Source organism: Drosophila novamexicana, unplaced genomic scaffold, assembly GCF_003285875.2.
Source record: "Drosophila novamexicana strain 15010-1031.04,08,12 unplaced genomic scaffold, DnovRS2.1 tig00000462-arrow-pilon, whole genome shotgun sequence".
NCBI lineage: Eukaryota > Metazoa > Arthropoda > Insecta > Diptera > Drosophilidae > Drosophila > Drosophila novamexicana.
The window spans coordinates 957,150-974,748 of NW_020824806.1; the positions used below are offsets into that span (position 1 = coordinate 957,150).

Sequence of the window (17,599 nt, forward strand, 5' to 3'; positions counted from 1 at the left end):
TAATTTAATGCTCAAAAAAATGTAAAGTAAATATAAAAAATAAACGAAGACAAGCTAGCGAGTGCCCATGTCAGGCCCTTATAAGGTTTGCATGCCGAAAATAAGATCCCAAAATTGTCAGGCAATGCACTTTTAGGGCACAATTGCATGCGGGAATAAGGTCGACAGGATGATGTAATCCCAGGCAAAAGCCTCACGTAATTGTACAATAATTTATAACAACAACAATAACAATTAACAAACTATTGAAATTATGAATGAGATGTGACGACTCGATGTCAAATGTTTGATATGTACGTGCTTTCCATAGGAAAGCCATATGGTCAAATCGTTTTAGTTTTTCTTTTTTTTTTTTTTGGTTAGTAGCTTCGTGACTTCATGTAAAAACAACGCTAATTATTTGCTACATTAAGTCGAAATGATTACGAATAGTTAGCAAGCGCCGGAGGGCGAATAGCAGACCTAGCTATACCCTGTACTACTTTCAATGCTGCATAACTCGCGTAGTTATTAAGCGATTATCATGAAACTTTCGGAATTGCTGCTAAAGATGCTCAAATATAGCCAAACCAAATCTGTAAACAATTACTACACATTTGCGAAAGTTATCTGATTTTAAATAATTCAGATACTGGAGCATTGAACCTTGAGATACATTATGCATACGTACATTAGTCTCGATGTTTATCACACTTAAACCCTTTCAGAACTGGTTTAGACCACGTTAACACGCTTAATGGGTATGAGTAATAAAAAATGCTAAACATTTTCGCTTTATCGCACAACAAACCGAAGCTACACACATGTTTGCTGTGTATGGGTATTTGTATCTTATCTAACTGGGAACTCAACATGTATCAGGCTGAGTAAAATTCCTGAGAATGTTATACATATATTAACTTATTCGACTAGAAGAGAACTTGCTTGACTAACCTGTTTACTTATTACCTAACAATAAAACGCTTTAAGTAGCTGCCCGGAGAAGAGAACGAACTCGGATCAAGCCAATCGCCGGCTGATTCACAGTTCACAATGCACAATTCCATTTTTGGCTCACAATTGTTCTGTTTGTTTGTTTGTTTAATCAGCCAATCTATAAATAAATTATTAAAGCATTTGCAAACAACATTTCTTTTGGCCAACAATTGTTATTGTAGAAAGCGAGGCCTTTGTTATCTGAGAACTATAAACGATTTGACTAATGTTTTTACTTTGCTGCCAATTTGCAATTATGTATGACATCAACATGAAAATGTTCAACAAACTGAAAGATACTGCCAAAATATTCGCGATCCGAGGCGTGCGTGATTATGGACTTGTTGGACTCATTGGAGAATAGTCCAATAAGAATACGAATCCCAAGCTTTAGTTAATTAGAAAATCAGAATATTGGAAGAAGTTTTAGTGCTAGTTTTGGCACACTACATAAATTTAGGATATTTGGAATTAGAAAAATATTAAATCAAGAATAAAAACTTATTATTTAATTACAAGAAATTATGTTAATTTAAAAAATTAATTATTTCCTTTAAATATTTCAAATCAAGTAAAAAAAAAAAGAACATTAAAAGCAAAGTTGAAAACTGAGTATTTAATTACATGTAATTTTGTTTGATAAACCGAATTATTTCCTTTTTAAAAATGAATCGAATCAACGAAAAAGAACTAGTTCAATTGATATGAAAAACCCGATGCACGAACTGAACCGAACCGAACCGTTCAGCGAACCAGGCGCAATTCCATTTTGAACAAAAATTCAATTGAATACGGTCACACTGTGATTGCCAAGCTTTGTCAATAATTACAGTTACACATTCTTTTTTTTTTTATTATTCATAGTCGTATTTTCTTTAAGGCTTACATATTAAAATATACGCTTAATATTAGGTTCATCTATTTATCGGATTATGTTATCGATTTACTTGTTGCATTTATTTGAACGCATTCCTAACGTTAAGGTATAAGTTTTGTTTTTTTTTGTTTTTTGTTTTTGTTTTAAATGTATTTTTACAGTTTTGATAATAGATTTGTTTGTTGGTTTCTATCTTGCCACAAAAAGCGTGCATTTATTGATGGAACTGTGTGTGTGTGTGTGTGTGTGTGTGTGTGTGTGTGTGTGTGTGTGTGTGTGTGTGTGTGTGTGTGTGTGTGTGTGGGCGTGTCTATAAACTAACTGTTATTCTTTTTCAATTTTGCATTATTTACGGTTGTCTATAATTTTGTTACACAACTAAACGTTACTTATCAACTATTTATGCTTCTATATTTACTTTTGTTTTGCCTTTTACTCTACTTTTGCTGTCGTATTTCAAGTTTCTTTCTCTTTAGTTATTGTGCCAGGCACCTACTTCCAAGTCTCGCCTGTGGGCGTGGGCGTGGCCGCCCCCAACCGAACCGGCTACACTCCTCTTTGAATATTCATTATTTTATTTTAAATGTTTGTTTAGACCTGTTTTGCATTCACTTAAGTTCTAGTTGTAGTTACACGTTGCAAGTTTCTTTTCTTTTACTTTTTATGTACAAGCTTGAAAATGTTGTCTGTGTGTGTGTGTGTGTGTGTGTGCTGGACAAACGCCCACGATCACGCCCACAATAACATGATCGCGACGCTGAGTGCTGTTCGCAAATGTACGTATTCATTGTAATTATAATAATAATAATAATAATTGTTAATTAGCGTGCCTAAAACTAAACGTAGTTGTAGTTGTTTTTATGCTTAATATTTATTTTTCTCTTTTTTAATATGTATACATAGTTTACAGTTAGGCGATATATGTTTAGGCATATGCTATATACATACATATATATATATATAGATATTTATTTCAATTTGTATATATATATATGTGTGTGTATACATATGTGCGTGTGTGTGTGTTTAAAAAGTTACAATTAAAATGTAATTAGATAAAAACTTTTGCAACTTAGACGAGGTTCTTGTTTTAGATGCGACCAATGCATCACAAAGAAATTATAACAGGATATCTATAGTTACAGTTACAATTGTATTTGATGTACATATGTGTGCGGGTGTGTGTGTACTTGTGTGTGGTGTGTATAGCTAGGTGTCTATTAATAGCTAAATGGTAACTAAATTAATAAAACTAAGGGAATCGCTTAACTCTTAAATACGCTCCAGGATCTCTCATTCACTTTTAGCTGTTGTGTGTGTGTGTGTGTGTGTGTGGGTGGGTGTGGCCTGTAAAAGCTGCCCTCTTGATAAGTTCTATATATCTGTATATATATATCTGTGCTTGTGTGCGTGGGTGGGTGTACATATGTGTGTGTGTGTGTGTGTGTGGGGAGCAATCTTTTGCCGCGCAATTGCAATTGCACAAATTGGCTTTGTATATTTACAAAAAGTTACAACAAAAATGCTATAAAATTAACTGCGCTTATCAAATTGAATCAACTATCTCTCTCCCCCTTTCTGCTCCCTTCTCCACCTCCTCCCTCCTCCTATCTCTTATTCAGCATGCATGGACGCCTGCTGCTGTTGCTGCTGCTGCTGCCCCGCCTGCTCCTCCTGCAGCACATTTCGACAGATCTCGTATTTGATGACCTTGGCATGACCTCCGGGCATTATTTGCACCTCCACCTGTGTGGACTGTTGTCCCGCGGCGGCAGCGGCAGCGGCCGCTTGTTGTTGTTGTTGCTGCTGCTGCTGCTGCTGCACGTCGGCCTCCTGCAAAGAGTTCAAGGCTTTAGCAAATCTTTTGTGGCTCAACAACAATATCAATTAAATGTATTTATATATAGCAAATGTATTTATAAAAACTAAACTAAAATTACGCTCAAGCAAAATTGAAAAGGGTTCGTGGTCGCAACATTTCAAAATTATAGTTTATATGTTTTTATGTTTTTGGGCATGAAAATACATTTAACAAAGAGCACAGAAAACTAGGGTATAGCTAAATAGGTAAATACACAAAAAACAACAACAACAACAAACACAGAGAGACAACAGGCACAGACACGCAAAAAAAAAAAAGATAATAATTGTACATAAATAATTATAGGACACATAGCTAAATACACATGACAATTATACGTAAGTTATAGTATTTGTTTATTGGGACAATTAGCGATAAATTTGGAATATATATATTTTTTGTTTTGTTTTTATTTTTTATACACACCTAAAACGCGCACAGTGAAGCCTTTTTTGCGTACACGCAGAATACAGAATATTGTAACGTTTTTACTGTAGTATTTTTGATCAATGTTTTATTTTGGTTTTATTGGTTTATCAAGTTTTTCTTTTCAAAGAGTCTGCCACACACACACGCACACACACACACACACGCACACACAGACAGACGGCACTTTACAAATAGAATTTGCTTTGGTATTTACGAACATTCAGGTGGTGAGTGTGCGTGTGTGCATGCGTGTGTGTGTGTGTGTGTGTGCCTGTGTGTGTGTGTGAGTGTAAGTAGTTTTCTTTAGCTTTTATTATTGTTCAGTTGATCTTGTTGATCTATTTCTTTATTGTTTATTTAGTAAGAAGTAGTTGGTACAACAAGCTGCAAGTATTCCAAGTTAATTAATTATCATTTCGTGATTTTCATTATTGTTTTTGTTTTTCTTTGTTTGTAATTCATTTTACAGAATTATATATTTAAAATAAAACATTAAGAAACGCAACACAAGAATTTGAAAGTTATGTTTGTATGTAACTAGTTGCTGTTATTATTTTATTTATATTAAGCTAATCGGGAAATAAACTTGAATAGAGTTCAATGCAGAAAGAAAAGAAAGTTTCTCAACAGACCGACACAAAAGCCTCGAGATCTACCTACATTTAACTTAAAGCATTTAACTTCTGGTGTTGTTTTTTTTTTTTATTATTATTATTATTATTGTTATTGTTATTGTTATTGTTGATACTCGGTAACAATTGCTTAGTTCGAGTTAATAGCTAAATTAATTTGCATAGCTTAGAGGCTTAACTAACTGCTCCCACATAATATAAAACTAATTAAATTATATGTTAATTTATGCCAGTTTTTATATATATTTTTCTTTCTTTTCGTTTTTTTTTTGTTTTTGTTGTATAAATCAAACCAAATGGAAAACACAATAATTGAAATTTAATTGAATACATAAATATATATATATATATAATACATATATAATATATATATATATATATATATGTGTGTGTGTGTGTGTGGGTAGTATCTATGTATTGGGCGTTGGGATATTTTGGGCCTTGGGCTGGGCGCCTAGCATACCTGTTGCTGCGATATGGCTGGCTTTGTTTCCAAATGCTGGCGCTGATGCAGCATCAGATGGTTCTTTTGGAAGAATGCCTTTCCACACTCGCAGACATGGGTGCGCACCGTGCAGCCGCCGTTTGGATGTCGTCGATTGTGCTGCATGAGGCCGTGCTTGGCGGCGAATCCTTTGCCGCAGCTGGCACAGAAATGCGATTTTGGCTTGTTGGCCGGCGATACGGTGACCACATGCTGTTGCTGCTGCTGTTGCTGGATGTGCTGCAGATGCTGTTGCCCATGGACGGGCATTGTGGGCACGGCTGTGACAACCGCTTGCGGATGGGTCGAATTGGCGGCCTGCACCAGCGTGGTCTGCGACATCACCTGACCGGTGGATGATATGATTTGCACCGGCACCGGACTCTGACCCACCAGATTCGGATTGGCCGTTACCACAGTGCCCGGATTGAGGCTCGCCGTGCTCAAAAAGTGGCCGGGCAGCGCTGCTGTCAAAGCGCACAGATCGGTCATAAGGCTCTTGTCGCCCGTGTGCAGTCGCAAGTGCAAGGCGAGCGCCTCCCGGCTGTTAAACGCGCTGCCGCATTCGCTGCAACGACCAAAAGTTTAATTATTAAAACAATGTCAATCCTGGAATGACAGCCATCTGTCCATCTCTTACCGGCAAACGAATTGTGGACGTGCAACGCCATTGGCATCGGTTGTGGAGACGGTGAGCAGCGTTGAATTAGCCGGATTGCTGACAACGGTGATCGTCTGCGGATGCCCTGGATGATGATGCGGCTGCTGTATCTGCTTGAATTTCAATTTAATTAAACATGATGCACGAATTGTGTTAAACTTGTTAAGCATACCTGTTGATTGGCTATAATGGTGGCGCTGCTCGTATTGGGATTGACGCCGTTGTGCGCCGCACGGACATGCTGATGCAGTTCCGCCTTGGTGAGGAAACCTTCGCCGCAGCTGACGCAGGGATGCGCCTGCTCGCCGGTGTGTACGCGCCTAAGAAACCCAAAAAAAATGTAAGTAAAAACTGTGCATGGAATTGAGCTGGAGCATAGACAGAAGACGGCTTACCTCATGTGGGAAACTAGGGTGCGCTTCTGTAGAAATTCTTTGCCGCAAACTGTGCAGGAGTGTGGTATCTTGCCGTGTATGCGTCCGTGATTAACCAATTGAAATTTGCGTGGAAACGAGGCACCGCAATCAGCACAAACAAATGGATTCAATGAACCATGAAAGCTGCAAAACAATTTGCTTGCTTTAGTTAAAGTATTGGGTAAGACAGAGAGTGTCTGCTACTAACCGCGAGTGCATAATCAGGTGATTCTCCTGTGCGAAACTCTCACCGCATTCCTCGCAGACGTAGGGACGTTCGCCGGCGTGAAATTTACTGTGCGTGACCAGATGACGCTTGAGGGGAAATGCACGTCCGCACTCCTGGCACACAAATGGCCGCTCCCGGCTATGGACACGCGAATGCGTCAACAGATGATGCTTAAGCGTAAAGCTCTTCTTGCACTCCTGACACTGATATGGCCGATCCGTCGAATGGAGCAGTAGATGCGTATTTAGACAATGTTTGTGCGCAAAACTTTTGCCGCAATGGGTGCAAATGTGTGGACGTTCGCCTACAGTGTGAACAGATTCAAAGAGAGAGAAGGGGGAAGAGAGTGTTGGGGGGTTAGACCTGCTCGCTTTGATAATGGGTATGTGCTAGGAACAAGAACAACCACCTGTGTGCACGCGTGCGTGTGTTGTCAAATGATGTTTGAGCAGAAAGGATTTGCCGCACTCGTCACAACTGTACGGGCGCTCCTTTTTGATGGTGGCGTCGGTCTAAAATGGAGAATAAAGCGGGACAACGGAAGAGACAGAAAGAGAGAGAGAGAGAGAGAGAGAGAGACGTTGATTACTATTTAATAAACGCGGGGGATATTTTTCATTTATAAATATACTATTCTTTTTTTTTTTAAATTAATTTATTTGATTTGATTTGTTAAAGTGTGTATGTTTTTTGTGTAGCATAAATGTTGGGCTTACTTCGCTGAAATGCATTGATTCCTGTAGTTCGGTCTTTGGGGACAATTCTAATGTGCCTGGCTCCAACTTTAAGTTGGGTGCGTCGCCCTGCGAGTCCTCGTTCTCTTCGAGTCCTTGTATTACTTTCTGTACTTGAACTGAAATACCAGGAAGTATGTCACCTAAGAGTGTTGTTGCACCGCCAACGGAACAATAACCAAATGGAATTCAAAGGAAGATATCAAAAATAAAAGAGAAGAAAAACAAAGAAAGAAAATCAAAAGTACGAACCAAACACAAACTCAACAGAACGAACAGAAAACAAAAAACCAAAAACAAAAAAAAAAGGAAAAGAAAAGAAAATAAAAATATTTTATTTTTTTGTATATTTTTAGAAAACGAAAACTAAACTAAAAAAACAAATCAAAATTGAATTTTGAACCGAAAAAGAAAAACAGTTGTATATACGGTAAGCAGGAACGCAAACGTAACGCAACGTAACGAGACGGTGACGTAACGTAACGTTGCGTAAACGTGTAACGTAAGGTGACGCAACGGGTAAGCAACGAGAATACACCGAATACCAGTGCCAAAGGCCAGAATGTAGCAGTAGCAGTAGAGCAGTAGAACAGTAGAGGAGAGTTGTAGGAGGAGAAGGAGGAGATATTCGAGCACAACACAGATTTGAGATGCTTACTTGGTGTCGCGCCTGGCGCCGTCGAATGATGGTGGTGGTGGTGGTGGTGCGCTCCGTCGCCAGCGGTGAGTGTGTGCGTCTGATGGTGGCCGTGGCCGGCTGCAATGGCGCGCTTGATTAAGATCTCATTGCACTCCTCTTGGGTCAGATGCAGTGCACCAATTGAGCTAAAATGCGATTTGGCCGCGGCCGCGGCGGCACCCGATGTGCTCAATACCGTTTGTCCAGTTTTGGCATCAACAATGCTGCCATTTGTCAATGTATGATGATGTGCAGCAGACGCCGGATCACCTCCACCTGCTGCAGCCGCAGCTGCTGCCGCTGTTGCCTGATCGACCAAAAGATCTAATGCGCCACAGCCCGCCGCCCGCCGCCCGTCGTGTGTATTATGAGTGTATAGAGAGTAGGTGAATGGTGTGGAATAGGGGGGGAATTATGAGGGGGTGGGTGGTGTTGGTAGTGTTGGTAATGCGTGACAGCAATACAAGGGCAAACACAGCGACAACAAAGAGAGAGAGAGAGAGAGAGAGAGAGAGAAACAGAGTTCGAGAAAGTGGATATTACATTTAGTGGGGGGGTGGGAGAGTACAGCGAGCGAGCGGAAAGTAGCGAGTAGAAGCAGAGGAGTAAAGAGAGAAAGAGAGAGAGAGAGAGAAGAGAGAGAACAATCGATTAGCGAAAACCCCTAACGATCGATTATTCAAATCAAATCGATTACAACACATCAACAACGCGTGCAACACTAATTGTATTTGATTTCTCAAACAGATTTTCGTTTGCTTTTAAAAACTGATTTTAACGACGAACACTTACAGTTCTTATCGAGCGAATTTATGCTCAACACCTGTTGACCAGAGTCCTGTTTTTTGACCACCGTCGATGCGGAGCCTGTGGTAATTACTCTGTGGATGGATAGAGATAGAAAGAGAATGGGAAAAGAGAGAGAGAGAGAGAGAGAGAGAGAGAGAGAGAGAGAGAGAGAGAGAGAGAGAGAGAAAGATCGCATCGAAGCAGACGAGAAAAAAACGAGGCTTTATTAAAGCTTTTTCTTGATTTATGGAACTTTTTTTTATCTTTTTTTTTTTATGGTGAGATTCTGATTGTTTTAAGTTTTGTCTTTGAAAACGCACCTTTGTGTTCCGGGCGCAAATGAGGAATCGTTCACCACGAACATGCGCCGAACGACATTGCCCTTATTGCTGCTGAGTGCACCTTTAACATCCTTTTGTACGGCCAATGATCCATCCGTGGATAACAGATAGGGCATCTAAAACGGGTGTGTACACATTGTTTTCAGTATAACTCAGATGCACCAAAAAGTCTCCACAAATACGATTCATAACGGATGATGGATGATGTTATTTTGATAGCATTTTACTCGATTTGTTTTGCTTTTGATTGTTCATGTCTGTTGTTAGTTTGATTGTTGGTTTGTTTGCTTGATTGATTGATTGATTGATATTGATTGATTGATTTGTCCCCAAAAACCGAACAGATTACAGGAAATGCAAGTGCAAGTGTTTTTCAGCGTTGCTCAACACTAGTCGCCGTTGCATAACACATTAATTAATCCAATATACATAGTTTTGGGTTAGGTTAATTAATCTAATTCTATGCTAATGATTAGTACAAAAGTACAGTTGCCACTGCAATTATCGATTCATAGTAGTATGTTGTATTTTATGTTGCGCTTTGTTGTTTTTGTTGTTCATTTTGTCTTATTAACACGCTACACCTGCGCAGCGCAGTGGCGCAGCAACAGTTGATAAAAAAAAAAAGAGAACACTATGCCAAATGAAAGGAATGCAAGCAGCGGTGGCGGTGGCGACAGCGGCAGCAGCAGCGGCGGCAGAAGAACAAGAAGAAGAGCATACGAATCAGCGACAGCAAAGCGCGCGCTTTTTCCACTGCGCTCAAGCAGTGTGTGTGTACGTGTGTATGTATGTGTGTGTGAACGTGTGTACAATTGGACTTTTGACAGATTGTTGAGCGCCAAAACGTAAGCAAGTGTAATCAAAACACACGCACGTACCGCACGCACACTAATATGCCAAACTGGGTGTGTATGCGTCCGTAAGAGAGCGTCGTATTCAGGTGTGCGTGCGATGCGAGTGTGTTAGTGTTGAATATTCAACGAACGGCGAATTGACGTCTGCCGCACACATGCACACAAAATGGTCGCCAGCATACGGCGGCGAATTCAAACACAACGAAACATCGCCTGCGTGTGTAAGTGTTCACAAACGTGCGCAAAGAGGAAGGCAGAAACACAGCGAAATAGGGTTGCACTCTCATGCCAACGAAAAAATGTACTGCCAATTGTATAAGAAAAGTTGTTTTACAAAAACAAAATGAACGCACAAAATGAACAGAAACGCAACATAAAAATTCATGATTAAAAACCAATATGCAATAAATTTACAGTAAATTAGATGAAAGGAAAAATATGCTTATGTATATATATATATATATATGTTTATCGATTATATTCGATTGCTTTTGCCAACGCCATACTATAGTAGATTTCGCCTACCACACGTTTAATAATTAAACCATATAGTTTAATTAAATTGCCTTATCACGGGAGAGTGGGAGTTGCATTGAAATCAGCTGCCGCCGCGTGTTGCAGCGCAACGTGCGTATTTTTGTTTGTTTGCATACAATCAAATCCACATGCATACGTATGCTATATATGTACCTTACGTACGCATACTTTTTACAAATACCAAATTATGAATGTTTACGAATGAAATGGAAACGAAAAAATTTCGTATAAATGTATGGTAAAAGAATTCTAACACACTCGCTCGCATTCGCATGACCAACGCAGTTACATAAAAGTATATGTAGCTGGTTTTTTTTCTTGTATTTGAGCCTTCACGTATGTATGCATATCGTTGGTGTATACATACACGCGCTCAACCCTGCGTACGTACATACACATATATATGGCCGATGCACTTATACATACAGAGCGCAAAACCAGCGAGTGAGCGAGCGAGCGAGCGAGCGAACGACGTAGCTGTATCTGTATTAGTGATGGGAGCGTGACATATAATTTTGTCAGCCAATGACAATTAGGTCTTGTCACATGAAAATTATATAATTTTGTATTGAGAGGGAATTAAATGTGCTTTAAAGCTGTACTCTGCAGTAGCACTTTTTATTTCTGTTCATGTTTAGTACAGAATTCATGAGATTTAAACTTTAATCGTGTTATTCGTGTTCACGACCACCATTAGGTGGCCATCTCTAATCGGTGTGCTTGTGTGTATGTGGCGCTGTTGTTAGGCCAACAACAACGTACAAAAGGGGAGCGGAGAGAAGACACAACACGATTCGCTGTGGGAAAGCAACAGCAACATATATTACGTGGGTGGCTGGAGGGGGTTGGCTAGCTAGTTCGTTGGGTCGATTGGTTATTTAGCAAAGCAGCTTGCACTTGCAAAAGCACTCGCATTCGATATAAGGAAAGAAACAATGAAAAAAGAATAAAACAAATTGATATGCAACGAAGGAAATTCGAAGTATACATACAAATTGAGACTTCACTTACCGATTCCCCACTGACAGTGTAGTTAATATTTGGCGATATCTCCAAAACTGATTCTGCGGCACGATTGCCGTTGTCTGCAAAACCCCAAGTGTAGCCGAAGGGCGGCGGATTGCTCTGTGCAGCGCACATTATAAATGAGGCAAAGCAGAAAAAGGGGGAGGCGAAAGAGAAAAAAGCGCAAAATTTCCAAACGCAAATGTAATTGCACTTTTCTGTTGCTTGTATTTGTATTATATGTATATGTATGTAGTTATACAAAATCACGTACAAAATACTAGCCTCCTGCTGTACGTCGATGTCGCGTTTTTGATGCAATTTGCAATATTTCTCTCTTTTTCACTATTTGATCGCGACAAATATGCGACGAAAACGAGCGACGAGTGCGGCGACGAACTACACACACCGAAAAGAAAGTCAACTTGCTTCTGTGGCTCAGGCGGGCGCCATTTTTTTCCGTTCCCTCGAAAAATTCACTTCGTTGGCGTTGGCGTGCTTCTTGCTGCTGCTGCTGCCTCAAATTCAATTCAATTCATTGATAAGCGCACTTTTGAATTGGTGTGTGTCGGTGTGTGTGTACGCGCTATGTATTTATGTGCCGTATTTGCAATAAAATTTATAAACAAAATAAACGCACACAGTTTTTTTTACCCCAATATAAATTCACAGACACAGACACCACTGAAAAATTCCTTAGTGTTCGTGCTCGACTGCTGACGCCATTTTGTATGAGTGACCAGTGTGTACACAAAATGCACAGCACACAGAGTTGCACGAATTCAGTGTTATTAAATACATCTACGTCACTTTACAGCGCACACTTGGTCCTTCGATTATGGTCCTGTAATTAATTTAATGATCTGCTTTCAATCTTGCAAGTCAAAAGTTATTCGATTTCTTTAAATTAATATTTCGATAACAGCTAGCTCGTTTATTGACTATCGATATCGTTTTCGGTCTGTTTTCATAACACATTTTCTTGTTAAGTAAAGTTTTGAATAAATCCTGAAATGTCCCTGTCACCTGCCAGTGGCATTGGCCGCTTCTACAAGCACTCGGCCAAGATAATACGCTTTGTGCGTCTAGGCTGCACGAATCGTCCATTCTATCACATTGTTGTTATGGAGGTCTGAGTCTCACTTTGAAGTTCCATAACGTATCTCATGAATCCGTAATTACAGCGCCGCAAGAACCAACATCAGCCTGTTATTGAGCAGGTGGGCTCCTACGATCCACTGCCGAATACATCGAACGAACGTCTGGTGGCCCTCAATACGGAACGCATACGCTACTGGCTGGGCAAAGGCGCACATATGTCCGAGCCGGCGGCCGAGCTGTTAGGCATCGCCGGTTTACTGCCCGTACATCCGCGCACCTACATGACCGCCTGGCGCAATCGCAGAGCAGCAGCAGCAGGAGCGGGAGCGACAGCTGAAACCACTGAGAAAGCCGCGACGGCGTAGTGTGTTGCATTATCCATATCCATCTACTCAATAAATAGTCATTGTTTTTTTACAATTTATGTGTAACAAGCCGAGATTTCACTATAAACACATCTAATGCATGTATAATAATATATATCATCAATTGGAGGGGTTTTCAAAACCACGCGGCATGTGCCATAACAACAATCAAGTATAAATTTAAATAGTATGGACAAAAGTGTTCGAAGATAAAATTTGGCGTGAGGCCCTTCCTGGATGCGGCAGCTACAAATGCTTAAGGAAGCGAATTAGTCCAAATGACAAATTTAGTCATTTTTTAGCACACTGCCCGCCTTCCGCATGCCATCATCAATGATCTTGTCGACAGCTGAAAGGGTAAATATTTAATTAACAATTTGATTTGTCCCAGATAAAGGGCATATATCACTTACATGCATGATGTTTAAGGAAATATGGTCGCACCAGCTTGTTGTAGATGATAACAGATCCATTGTTCTCCATCGGGAGCATGCACCAAATAAGGAATCCGCACTGGCGAAGAAAAAGGGGGTAAATACGATTAATGCCAATTTTAGTTTGTCATATAAAAGACTTGAAACTCACTTTTAATAACCAATAGAAGGGTATGACTTGGGTCAGAACGTGGGAGAAGAACTCAATGACTGTGAATATGCCAAAGGTCACCCAGTACGTTAGCCATTTGGTGTCATCCTGCTTGGTACTTGATTCAATGGCATGAATGGACACATACGCCGGATACATAACACCAATAATATTGCACAAGAGCTGAGCGCCCCAGCCAAATATCAGATAGAGCGCACAGAATGCGGCGGCACCTATAAGAAATTTCAAGTTAATATACGTTAAGTGTTTAACGTTGACTTATTGCTAATCTACCAAAGCGCACAATCGGATTCTCTCTGAAGAGCTCAACTAGCTTATCTTCCAACGCCTCGAACGCCATGAGCTCTGATCTCAATCTGGCTGTGCTCTATCGGAACTATCAAATGCGATTGCCCTTTTCGTTGCATTTGCAGCGTGGCGCATCTGTGTGTCTATTATTAACCTTTTAGCTCTTGTCATATCTGCACTTGATATCTGGCCACGCGCGATTCGCCTATAAATTATAAATGTTTTGTACCTCAGCATTGCCATGATCCAAGCCCAAAACCCAGCGGCCAGTGTTGCATTACCTGCCGGTTCGAGCGGACGACGGCGGCGCATAATTGATTCCCAATTGGAGGTTTGCAATTAATTATCGTCAGTGACGTCACATCCTCAACTAATGAATTTCCCTTCCTTTTTTTTTTACTGTACCCAATGTGTCGACAGACGAATCACAAGCATCGCACACACGCACACGCACACACACACATGCACAGACAACGGGCGGCGACTCACCTGAGCCAATATAGACCACGGGCACTCGAACATTACGACGCACCGCCTGCCGCTGTTTTATTAGCATAATATAATCCCAAAGCCACATTTAAGGCTTTTCGGGTAGGGCTTTTATCACAGCTGCGTTGTTACTTTTACAGCATAACACTCACACACACACACATATGTGTGTATGTATGTTTGTGTGTTCACCTGGTCGCACGTCTATATACACGTGTACAAAATGCCACGAAAGCACACTACGCGGTCAAAGTCGAAGCTGAGCTTGACCTTTTGAGTTGCCAATTAAAAATATACGTTTGTGTAATATTTTTTTGTTCCGATTTCGCGAAAAACTCGAGTATTGAATGTGCGCCACAATGGGCAAAATGTACGCTACTGCATTTGTATGTGAAGTAAACAAAAAAGAGCGAAACGTTTATGGAAAAATATACACACACGCATATAGGCTGCTCGCATATGCACGCATATGTGTGTGTGTGTGCGAGAGCGAGCATTGTGTGTGCGTCTGTGTGTGTGGAGCTGTAAAAAGTATTTAGTTCTAACAGTAATCCCAGCCTGCTTTTCTAGTATAACAATTGTACCTATTTTGGCGCCCGCATGACATGTTTGCCTTACTGCATTATAACAGATTGCGATTGCTATTTATAAATGCTGAAAATTCCACTTAGTCATGATGCGTAGCCACGTATTATGCAGTCGGCGGGGGTGCGTCAAGGTGTAGTCCTGACCGACTGTGAAGGACGTTGAGTTTTGCTGGAGACGGAACTCACCAGTGAATATCTTTATTCTATCGACGCCAGTTCGCTGCTCCACGAGATCGAAGCCTTTGGTCCAAGGCTTGGCGGGGTCACGCAGCGCTCTGTTCACGGACTCCTTTGAGTTGTCCAACCATTGCGTTACCTGGGACAATTGTGTAGCCATAGTTAACTACTAATTTCAGCAACTAATTGATTTAATATGCGTCGCCGACTAGTTTCATCAGCGTTGTTCCAGTTTTTCGATACAGATAATCTGTGGAGTCACTGCAATCGACCGACCGCCACAGCGACTCAAATTTGCGCTTGCAGCCAACTTAACGTGACGCAAACATGGCGCACCAACATCTTTTTAATTGTGAAATTCAATCGGTTTACTAATTTAATTTCTACAACTCCTACAGTACTTATATAATAAATTAAAGAAAATTAAAAGAAAATATAAACAAAATAACGCGTTTTATTAAAATAAAAGTATTGCACAGTTATAGTTACTAGCTACAGGATACTAATAGCTTAGCTAAGTCCATTTCTTAATTTTTGGTTAACTTGTAAAGCTAACGGATTTGCAAATATTAGCTCTTTGCATTTCTCTCCTCACATTTAAACCGTCCATTAAGAAATTGGTCATAAAGGCGCAAATACAGCTGCTAATACTAATTAGACAGCTTTGAGCACGCTTTAGGGAGGAAGGGGGGAGGGGGGTTGAGTCTGGGAATGGAGCAATTTTGGTCATTTCCGTTTTGTTTCAACAGAACTAGCAACAATTATACAAATTTGTACTTAGCGTTAGACAAACAAGACTAGAACAGCACTAGGAAGAGTGCGCTAATTTAGGTTGATATTTCTCCCGCAGGTCGAGCAGTTCGTCAAAGAACATCAACACCAAAGTGGAGTGTGGTGCGATACGCAGATAGTTGGGCCAGAATCCCTTATACATACCATATATGCCCTCGGTACGCAGGATCTTTATGCAACAATCCAGCCAGCCCTTGTACTTAAGGCCCTGACCCTGCGCATCGATGCCCTGATTATACATGCGTGTACTAATCACATCCGGCGGCGTAATCGCCACGGACATAATCGAACCGGCAATCAGACCAGAACAGAACGAGTTCAATGTGGGCTGCGTGACCAAATCGTATTCCACCAGCAGCGTCTTTGTCTTGCCAAAGGTGGCTATCTGGGCGCCGGAGCCGACAGCGGCTCTTGGCAAAGCGGCCAGGGAGCCGCGCCAGAGACCGGCAATGCCGCCCGTGCTATATATATCCCGGAACGCGCCGCTCATCGATTTGTGGGCATGCTGATGGCCAACGGCAATCTCTCTGACAGCCTGCGACTGTAGCTGCGTCTTAATCTACAAGCATTGTAAGAGCGGGGGCAGATTATTAGACGCGTGTTATCAAATGTAATTATGGTCTTATCTAAGCCGAAATCATGGCATTGCTTGCTCAGCAATTCAAATTAGCGCACATGATGCCGCGCGTCAAACAATATTTGACATTGGGCGAACATATAGATAAGTTGTCTAAATGGGGCATGCTTTATGTAACAGCCTCACGCTTCGCTTACCATGAAAAACGGACTAGAAAAGTAGGAGCCAACGATGCCGCCCACTGCACCCCAGATCAGACCCAGGCCAAAGGAGACCTCGCCCTTCTTATCGTGCATCCAATGCATGTTCATCGCTTTTGTGTAAATGCTCAACCTGATGATGAAATTGCAAACTTTGAGTGAGAATGAAGCAAGCAGCAGCCAGATCTTCGCTTACCTGAAGGAGTTGATGATGAACTGAAAGTAGAGCGCCGGCGTCAGGCCCTTCTGCAGGCCCCTCAGTCCGTCATTTTTGGCGACTGTGATAAACGCCCGTAGGACGCCTCTATAGGGCTCCACATAGGATCCTCTTGCCGCCAGCTCGCCCTGCAGCTGTATGCGCGTCTTGATAACCTCTATGGGATTGGTGAAAAGTGTGGCGCCCACAGAGGCCAGGCCGCCCAGTACAAAGTCCGATGTCGCCATCAGTTTGCGTTCACGTTGAGGTTGACTAGAAATAGCTCAGCAGGATTTTTTTTGCGTGACGGCAACGGCCGATCAGGCATATTACGAGGCGGCAACAGCAACAACTGCTCAGTGCACAGGTGTTCTAAGAGATTCACAATTAAATAAATGATTTTCAGCGTAAGATTTTGCTCCTTTAACAACTACCGGCGTCTACTGACTTATTAGAAATTAACAAAAATATAAATAATGTTGCTCGGCGCGCGGGGTGCTGCAACCGTGTTGTGTGTGGTTAGTTAATGTAACGGGCTGTGGGCACCCTAAAACATTAAAGTTTGCTGCACTGTTATAAGCAGCGCGGGCTAATTTGCTACTACAAAAAATGCTTTTACTCGCCTGTTGGACTTGCTAAATGTAACTTACTAATACGGTTGATGCACGAAAATGGTCTGAGACATGATTTAACGCTCAGAAGTTGTTTTCAACGG

General features: G+C 41.2%; 4 protein-coding genes across 20 annotated transcripts; 1 reads left to right on the forward strand and 3 right to left on the reverse strand.

The window, feature by feature from the left end:
* Nucleotides 1-2,860: 2,860 nt before the first annotated feature.
* Nucleotides 2,861-11,863, reverse strand: LOC115761125 (gastrula zinc finger protein XlCGF26.1). Of its 16 annotated transcripts, XM_030702776.1 has the most exons (13): nt 11,781-11,863; nt 11,513-11,626; nt 9,087-9,223; nt 8,770-8,858; nt 7,957-8,301; nt 7,281-7,462; nt 6,971-7,076; nt 6,544-6,868; nt 6,315-6,479; nt 6,092-6,239; nt 5,899-6,032; nt 5,238-5,826; nt 2,861-3,685 (listed from the first exon to the last, which is right to left on the reverse strand). In XM_030702776.1, exons 3-13 carry the CDS (start codon nt 9,221-9,223, stop codon nt 3,467-3,469), a joined length of 2,439 nt encoding a protein of 812 aa, XP_030558636.1. In that variant the 5' UTR covers nt 11,513-11,626; nt 11,781-11,863; the 3' UTR covers nt 2,861-3,466. The 16 variants fall into 16 exon arrangements, with proteins under 16 accessions (XP_030558636.1, XP_030558635.1, XP_030558634.1 ...); XM_030702775.1 differs by lacking the exon at nt 11,781-11,863 and having other exon boundaries at nt 5,899-6,029; nt 6,974-7,076; nt 7,281-7,417; nt 11,513-11,662; XM_030702774.1 differs by lacking the exon at nt 11,781-11,863 and having other exon boundaries at nt 7,281-7,417; nt 11,513-11,662.
* A 639-nt stretch (nt 11,864-12,502) lies between these two features.
* LOC115761128 (probable 28S ribosomal protein S16, mitochondrial) lies at nt 12,503-13,031 on the forward strand. Its single transcript, XM_030702788.1, has 2 exons — nt 12,503-12,636; nt 12,691-13,031. The coding sequence occupies exons 1-2, from the start codon at nt 12,520-12,522 to the stop codon at nt 12,970-12,972; spliced, it is 399 nt and encodes a 132-aa protein (XP_030558648.1). The 5' UTR covers nt 12,503-12,519; the 3' UTR covers nt 12,973-13,031.
* A 38-nt stretch (nt 13,032-13,069) lies between these two features.
* Nucleotides 13,070-15,349, reverse strand: LOC115761127 (receptor expression-enhancing protein 5). 2 transcript variants are annotated; one of them, XM_030702785.1, is made up of 4 exons: nt 15,129-15,349; nt 13,558-13,790; nt 13,386-13,485; nt 13,070-13,321 (listed from the first exon to the last, which is right to left on the reverse strand). In XM_030702785.1, the coding sequence occupies exons 1-4, from the start codon at nt 15,277-15,279 to the stop codon at nt 13,260-13,262; spliced, it is 546 nt and encodes a 181-aa protein (XP_030558645.1). In that variant the 5' UTR covers nt 15,280-15,349; the 3' UTR covers nt 13,070-13,259. The 2 variants fall into 2 exon arrangements, with proteins under 2 accessions (XP_030558645.1, XP_030558647.1); XM_030702787.1 differs by lacking the exon at nt 15,129-15,349 and adding an exon at nt 14,356-14,684.
* A 231-nt stretch (nt 15,350-15,580) lies between these two features.
* On the reverse strand, nt 15,581-17,392 carry LOC115760668 (solute carrier family 25 member 35-like). Its single transcript, XM_030702135.1, has 3 exons — nt 16,885-17,392; nt 16,686-16,821; nt 15,581-16,470 (listed from the first exon to the last, which is right to left on the reverse strand). The coding sequence occupies exons 1-3, from the start codon at nt 17,130-17,132 to the stop codon at nt 15,928-15,930; spliced, it is 927 nt and encodes a 308-aa protein (XP_030557995.1). The 5' UTR covers nt 17,133-17,392; the 3' UTR covers nt 15,581-15,927.
* Nucleotides 17,393-17,599: the final 207 nt, after the last annotated feature.

Bases quoted from the DNA above. Each gene is read 5' to 3' on its own strand.
- LOC115761127 (XM_030702785.1), bottom strand. From the start codon at position 15,279: ATGGCTACACAATTGTCCCAGGTAACGCAATGGTTGGACAACTCAAAG. The intron at 13,791-15,128 runs GTGAGTTCCGTC...AATTTCTTATAG, and splicing joins TAGAATAAAGATATTCACTG to GTGCCGCCGCATTCTGTGCG. The intron at 13,486-13,557 runs GTGAGTTTCAAG...TTTCTTCGCCAG, and splicing joins CCTTCTATTGGTTATTAAAA to TGCGGATTCCTTATTTGGTG.
- LOC115761125 (XM_030702768.1), bottom strand. From the start codon at position 11,641: ATGTGCGCTGCACAGAGCAATCCGCCGCCCTTCGGCTACACTTGGGGT. The intron at 8,859-9,086 runs GTGCGTTTTCAA...ATCCATCCACAG, and splicing joins TTTGCGCCCGGAACACAAAG to AGTAATTACCACAGGCTCCG. The intron at 8,302-8,769 runs GTAAGTGTTCGT...GTGGCGCATTAG, and splicing joins AAATTCGCTCGATAAGAACT to ATCTTTTGGTCGATCAGGCA.
- LOC115760668 (XM_030702135.1), bottom strand. From the start codon at position 17,132: ATGGCGACATCGGACTTTGTACTGGGCGGCCTGGCCTCTGTGGGCGCC. The intron at 16,822-16,884 runs GTAAGCGAAGAT...TTTCATCATCAG, and splicing joins TTCATCATCAACTCCTTCAG to GTTGAGCATTTACACAAAAG. The intron at 16,471-16,685 runs GTAAGCGAAGCG...CAATGCTTGTAG, and splicing joins TTTCTAGTCCGTTTTTCATG to ATTAAGACGCAGCTACAGTC.
- LOC115761128 (XM_030702788.1), top strand. From the start codon at position 12,520: ATGTCCCTGTCACCTGCCAGTGGCATTGGCCGCTTCTACAAGCACTCG. The intron at 12,637-12,690 runs GTCTGAGTCTCA...CCGTAATTACAG, and splicing joins ATCACATTGTTGTTATGGAG to CGCCGCAAGAACCAACATCA.